This window comes from Sarcophilus harrisii, chromosome 6 (assembly GCF_902635505.1).
Source record: "Sarcophilus harrisii chromosome 6, mSarHar1.11, whole genome shotgun sequence".
Lineage (NCBI taxonomy): Eukaryota > Metazoa > Chordata > Mammalia > Dasyuromorphia > Dasyuridae > Sarcophilus > Sarcophilus harrisii.
Genome location: NC_045431.1, coordinates 220,030,494 through 220,037,520, shown reverse-complemented (window position 1 = coordinate 220,037,520; position 7,027 = coordinate 220,030,494). Strand labels below are relative to the sequence as shown.

Genomic DNA, 7,027 nt, shown 5'->3' with positions numbered 1-7,027 from the left:
AAGCAAATTGTAGGACCTAAGCAAATGGGGACCTAAACAAACTAAAGAAGTTGATGACTATTAAACTGTGTTGAGGACATTTAACCACAAATTACAATACTTGGGAAGATCTCTATATTCTTTGAAAAAAAAAAAAGTGGGGATCTCAGGAAACAAGCTAGTCCTACCTTTAGCAACCAAGCTAAATAAACCAAATGCTCCACAAAACAAGAATCGATACTGCACCATCTGCATAATACACCAATTCACCAGAAAACCAATGACTTGGGATGGACATTCTCGCTACAAATTAAGCTAAGTTGTCTTTTCCATTTGGTTGGTGAATGGATCGCAGCTAAAGCTGGCAGCAGTGAGCAGGTGCATACTGACGTTGTCTCAGTGTGTAAAAAATTAAAGTCCAGATTTGCAAAAACTGAAACCAATTTCCACTAACTTTTCAATTATGAATATGCAAATTATACTTCAGGATTCTTAAAAGTTGTTAGGTACACAATACCTTAAAATCAAAATGGGTCTTATAAAGCATTTTCTTAGCCAAAATAGTCACATCCACTCAAGTATAGGCCTTTCTTAGTTTGTTGGAATTTGGCAGACATCTTCACATAGCTTTTCAAAAATAAGGATCATCACGTGCCACAATGAAGCATCTACACAATACTCATGCTTCTTAAAAATAGCATTGTTGTACAGCCCTTGATGAATGAGATGAAGAGTAAACATTTCTTAACTCAAAAATTCGAACTGGTACATAAAAGAAAAAAAAAAATTAGTGCAAAAGGTACACACCCCTAAACAAAAAAGCTTCATGTGTATACATGAGTGCACATGTATCTGACAGGCACCAAGAGTCCTAGTACCTTCTCACTGTCTCTTCTAAGTGATCAACTTGGATTCTAGATCTCTGGATCTCTATCCCACTATTTCATCATGTTAGAGGACCTGAATCTTACTCATGAACAACATTGAGAAGGTAGCTTTTATATAGGAAGTGAGTCGTTTTCCACAGGATGTTACTTATTGCTTAGTAAAATCCACTAATATTTATCGGCACTTATATAATGTATGGTTGTGGTACATCCTTGCCAGCTATGATTTAATTAGGGGAGAAAACTGGCCAAGAAGCCTGTTGCTTATGTAAGTAAACAGATAACCCTTCCAATAAGATGTACCACAACCAAAAATGAGAAAAGACAGGAACTTATTTTATTTTAAAATAAACATTGAAGACACCCCCCACCCCTTTCAACCCCAGCCCCTTTACAAAACTTCTGAATGTGGAATGTTCTCAAGAGTCCTTCAATAGCCTATCATTTTAGTAGATTTACAAGGTCAGCAAAAATCCAGTTTTCTAACAATGAGTGTTTTAAGAATGGTTTCAAAAATTAAAGTAACTGAATATCTACTTATCAAATTACCAAGCTGAAGGCTGAAAATAAAATCCAGTTTCTGGACTACAAATATCATTAACTTAGCAGCCTTTGCTTAATACATGGGATTAATTCAACATGAAGCCAAAGTAGGATGCAACGGCAAGCAGCAGAGAAGTCCATAGGCACGTCGAAGTACAGCTAGCACTCCAACTGCACACACGAGATCCACCAACATGGTGTGAGAAAGGCTAAGTCACTACTGAACTGGGCACCTCCAGAAAGCCTGTGGAATTATTCCTCATGTAACAGAAGAGATCTATTGTGGGTAAGACCAATACCTTGAGATGGAAAAAATTGAACTCCATTCAAGAGAGTGGGGGTAAATGCAGGTACACATACCAAAAGCTGTAGGAAAACCTCAGTGGAAAAGAAGATGAGTGAAATTTCAGAGAGACAATGAACAACTGTAGGATCTCCATCATGTATGTTAGCTGCTCAACACCAGTGTTCCAAGGATACAATTTTTATAAACATGTTTTATTTGTTTGAATTATACCATTAGAACTGAAACTGCTGGCTGTCATTTCCCTTAAAAGGGGAAATCAATCCAAACACATACTGGTGCTTTTCAAAAGATAGCAATTAAAAGGGCGGCAGCGGCAGGCATTTGATATCTTTTTCTTTTAAAAACCTCCAGGCTGCAGAAAGAGACATGTGACCAAAAGTGTTATGATTATCCATTAGAGATTTCCATCAGTACCTGTACCAATTATTTAGATGACAATACAGCAAGGTCAAGTATTAGTGACAGACAATGTGCATGTCATAAGGAATGATAAATATATAGTACCAATCCTTACAAAAGTCATTGCTATCAAAGAAACTGTTAAATGTGTTCCAAAAGGTATCTAAATACTTCACATTAAATACAGAAGCGGCCATCCAGATTACATCCCATATTTGTTGCGGATTTTTTTTTAAAGTGCCAATCAAAGCCCAATTTTGCATTTTGGCTTTGTCTTGTACAATATCAGCTGTTACAAAGCAATTTATATGTATATATTTTTTAACCACAGTAGTTTGGCCTGGTGATGAATAGTGCTGTAATCAAAGCTGGTAGTCAGCCTTATTTGTGGAATTAGGGACCCATGCATCTTTTAGTATGCATCTAATCGTTCATTGCTCCAATTTAAACCAGAAAAAGCTGTGAAATGCAGTCGCTCTGCCAAACCACACTCCACTCTTTCCATCTTCCTTTCATGGGAAATATTTTAGTTTTTGTCAATTACCATCAAAACAACTCTAGGGCTGATTTGCTGATTTTATCCAATGTCAAAAATGAGTCAATCTTGCTTTTGTTTTTTTCCAAGCCACTTCAATCAAATAACCTTGGAGATCTGATCACCCCGAAAGTGTGTGTGTTTTGCTTTGCTCCTAAGCAAGGGTGAGGAATCTGAGTATCATGTGCAAGGCTCAAGATGACGCTTAGGACAGAACATGCAGAGTAAAGATCGTTTCCTTCCATATCCAGGTAACATAAAGCTGACAACTCTAGTCCTGTCTTTATGGGGTGAAAACAGTCCCTTTACCAATGAGTTTCCTGAAAGGGAGAACAAATAGATAATAACTCTTCTGGTAACATGTTATGGGACACTGGCCAGTGTGTTTTTGGCGTTTAAACGTAATCCTGTGAACCGGTTTAATTCACTTGCTGAGTGTTCATTGGCGGCATCCCTCGGTTGGGTCTTGGGGGCCCACCGCGACCTGTAAGCAAAACAAAATAGGGATTTAGATCTCTCTCACACATTTGTACTTCAATTTCTTCTTCAAGACAAAATTGCAAGGACAAAGCCATGAACTGCCAGGCCTAGAGCTAGGAAGCCCTTCTCCATGTAATGAGGATTCCTCTTTTAGAGATTGCCCTATCCATGTTTATTACTTAAAGCAGCCCCACTGATCCATTACTGATTATGCTCCACCAAAAAATTAAAAGAAGCAAATTCTTTCAAAATATAAACACCAAAAGGAGAAGATATTCCCTCTTAAGAAAAAAACACCACTTATTTAAAGTAAGATTATGTTTACTTTACAACAAGACTGCAAAATTTAGGTTACCTGCTACTACAACCAACACCAGGAATATTTAAAGTTCCCTTTAAATTATTTAGCTACCTAGCTCCTAGTTATTAAACACCCCAAAGCAGAGAAAAAGAAAATAATCCATTTGCAAGTAATAAATATTCTGTGGCACACTCATCCATGTGGCATGGGTAGCCCAAGTAATTCTCAACTCAGCTCTTCTTTCCAAAAAGTATTTTAGAACACAACTGAATATTTTCTCCAATGACTATCCCATTCTTCTGTACATGCCTGGCACATCTCAGTCAAACTGGAGTATGATTACCTTCTTTCCCTTTTCCAAACTCTTACTTTCACTCATTCTGGAATTCTCTAGACCAATCCTGCTCCAACTCTCCCTGGTGACATTTTACCAATTCCATCTAATACCCAAAAGGAGGACTGTAGGAACAGTGTGGCTCACAACATAACATTGTCACTCTTTTTGTTGTTTGCTTGCATTTTGTTTTCTTTCTCAGTTTTTTCTCTCTGATCTGATTTTCTTGGGCAGCAAGATAATTGTATAAATATGTATACATATATTGAATTTAACATATATTTTAAGATGTGTAACATATATTGGATTACTTGCCATATAGGGAAAGGAATGGGGGAAAGGAGGGAAAAAAGAGGGAAACACAAGATTTTGCAAGGGTCAATGCTGAAAAATTATCTGTGTACCTGAAAATAAAAAGCTTTAAGGGGAAAAAAAAATTAATCATATAATAAACTCAATAAATGCAGAAAAAGCTTTTTGACAAAATACAGCAGCCATTCCTATTTAAAAACACTAAAGAGCGAGCATAGGAATAAATGGACTTTTCCTTAAAATGGTAAGCAGCTTCTATCTAAAACCACGAGCAAGCTTACATTGTAATGGGAAGAAGCTAGACACATTCCCAATAAGAACGGGGTGAAGCAGAGATACCCACTGTAACCAGTAAAATCCAGTATTGTACTAGAAATGTTAGCTTTAGCAATAAGAGAGGACAAAGAAATTAAAAGAATTAAGAGGAGGCAATAAGGAGATAAAACTATCACTCTCTGTAGATATGGTGGTATACTTAGAAAAACAATCATGAAGCATCTCTATGTTACTAACAAAGCCCAGCAGCAAGAGATAGAGAAATTCCACTTAAAATAATTATAGACAAAATAAAATATTTGGTATCTACCTGCCAAGACAAATCCAGGACTTACATGAATACAATTAAGAAACCATTTTCCCACAAATAAAGTCAGATGTAAGCAATTGGAAAAATATCAATTGTTCATAGGTAGACTGAGCTAATATAACAAAGAAAATTTTACCCAAATTTTTCTACAAGTGCCATCTTACAGAGCCAAAAAATTAATTTGGAAGAACAAAAGGTCAAAAATATGAAAGGAATTAAGAAAAAAGAAAATAAAAAGACCTGGCAAAGCATAGTGGTCTAGTAGTACCAGACCTAAAACTCTATTAAAAAGCAACAACCATTAAAACCATTTGGTACTGACTATAAGAAATGGTCTTATAGCCTAAGACTGTGGACCAATGAAATAGATTAGATATATATGACCCAATAATCAATGACTGTATTAATCTAATGTATGATAAATCCCAAAACTTCATCTTCTGGGATAAGAGCTATTGGACAAAAATTACTAGGCAAACTGGAAAATAGTATGTCAGAAACTCAGCAGAGATCTACATCTTATACTCCATACCAAAATAAGTATACAATTTAAGGAGATACTATAAGCAAAATTATAGTAAAAGCAAGGGATAGTATATCTATCAGATCTTTGGAGAAGGGAGGAATTTATGGCTAAAGAAGAACTAGAGAATATTATAAAATGCAAAATGAACAACTTTTTTACATTAAATTACAAAGCATTTGCAAAAGCGAAACCAACAAAAACAAGATTAAAAGGGAAGAACAAAGCTGAGAAAAAAATCTTACAGGCAGTATTTATGATAAAGGTCTCATTTCTAAAATTTATAAAGAACTGAGTCAAAATTATAAGAATACAAGTGATATCCCCTTTTAAATGGTCAAAGGACATAAACAGACAACTTTCAGATGAAAAAATTAAAGTTATATAAAATCATATAAAAATGCTCTAAATCACAATTAGAAAAATGCAAATTAAAACAATTCTGAAGTACCAACTCACACCTCTCAGACTGACTAAAATGACAGGAAAAGATAATTGTCAAAAGGGATGTGGGAAACCTGGGATACTACTGCACTGTTAGGGTGTTGTGAAATGATCCAACCATTCTGGAGAGCAATTTGGAACTATGCACAAATAATTATCAAACTTTGATCAGCAATGTCACTACTGGGTCTGTATTCCAAGAAAATCATAAAAGAGGGGAAAGGACCTATATGTGCAAAAATGTTTCCAGAAGCTCTCTTTGTGATGGCAAAGAATTGGAAAATGAGTCGATGTCCATCATCTGAGGAATGGCTGAATAAGTTATGGCATATAAAAGTAATGTAACATTATTGTTCTATAAAAAACAACCAACAGGCTGATTTTAGAAAGGCCTGTAAAGAATTATATGAACTGATGCTGAGCAGAACAAAGAGAATCGGGAAAACAGCAACAGCAAGATTGTATAATGATCAACTATGATAGACTTGGTTTTTCTCAGCAGTTCAATAATCCAAGGCAATCCCAAAAACTCCAGATGGAAAATGCCATCTTCCTCCAAAGAAAGAAATATAAAGACTGAATGTAAATCAACACATTAAGCTACGTTCATTTTTTTTCCCCCTCCACTCATGGTTTTTCCTTTTTATTCTGTTTTTTCTCTCCCAACATGATTCACAAAGAAATATGTTTTTAAAAAAAGAGAGAGAGAAAGAGAATGTACACGTATAAACAAAAAAAAAAATTTCACCATGTAACTGAGAAAATAAAATAAAGTGGCATGTTTTACGTGAGAATCTATCCTTAAAAAGTTAGGACTAACTATACTCAAGATTGAAGCAGTTCAGCTGGAAAAGGGGAAATAGGATGGCAGTTAAGGTCTACAAGGGTGATAATATGGAAAAGATGTATTCAATGTGGCCTCAAAGGAAAAAAGATTCAAAAAGGTGGATTCTGGGTCAATGAGGAAAAACTTCCTAACAATTACACATATCCAAAATTGCCAAGTCTTGAGTTAATGGTTAAGAGAAGATAGAAGAGGGATGTTGCTATTCTAAGGTACTTGGCCGGTCTGGCCTTTGAGATCTCTTCCAGGCTTAGAGTCTTTGACAATTCTCTGGTCATTCCACTCCTGATTTAAGTGTATTTATTGAGTCCCTGATGCTTCAGGCTTTCTTTATGAATTAAAGTGGAAGAGATAAATGAAGAGAACCCAAGAACCATGACCCCACAGGAAAAAACAGCATTTCACATTTTTTAAAAAATCCATTCTTAAAATCATTCACCTTTAGAAAAATGAATGTTTGAACAATATACTAAAACTTGATTTAAAAAAGACAGAAGTGTCTTCAATATTACTGACTGGAAAAACTGGGGAACAGCCAAAACAGAGAACAACT

General features: G+C 35.4%; 1 protein-coding gene across 4 annotated transcripts in view; it reads right to left on the bottom strand.

The window, feature by feature from the left end:
* Positions 1–2,446: 2,446 nt before the first annotated feature.
* CAPRIN1 (cell cycle associated protein 1) overlaps positions 2,447–7,027 on the bottom strand; it is a 41,862-nt gene continuing 37,281 nt past the window's right edge. For all 4 annotated transcript variants that reach the window (XM_031942438.1, XM_031942442.1, XM_031942440.1 and 1 more), the window contains one exon: positions 2,447–3,134. In XM_031942438.1, coding sequence (XP_031798298.1) covers positions 3,070–3,134 — 65 coding nt within the window. In that variant the 3' untranslated portion in view covers positions 2,447–3,069. The remainder of the gene's footprint in view (positions 3,135–7,027) is intronic.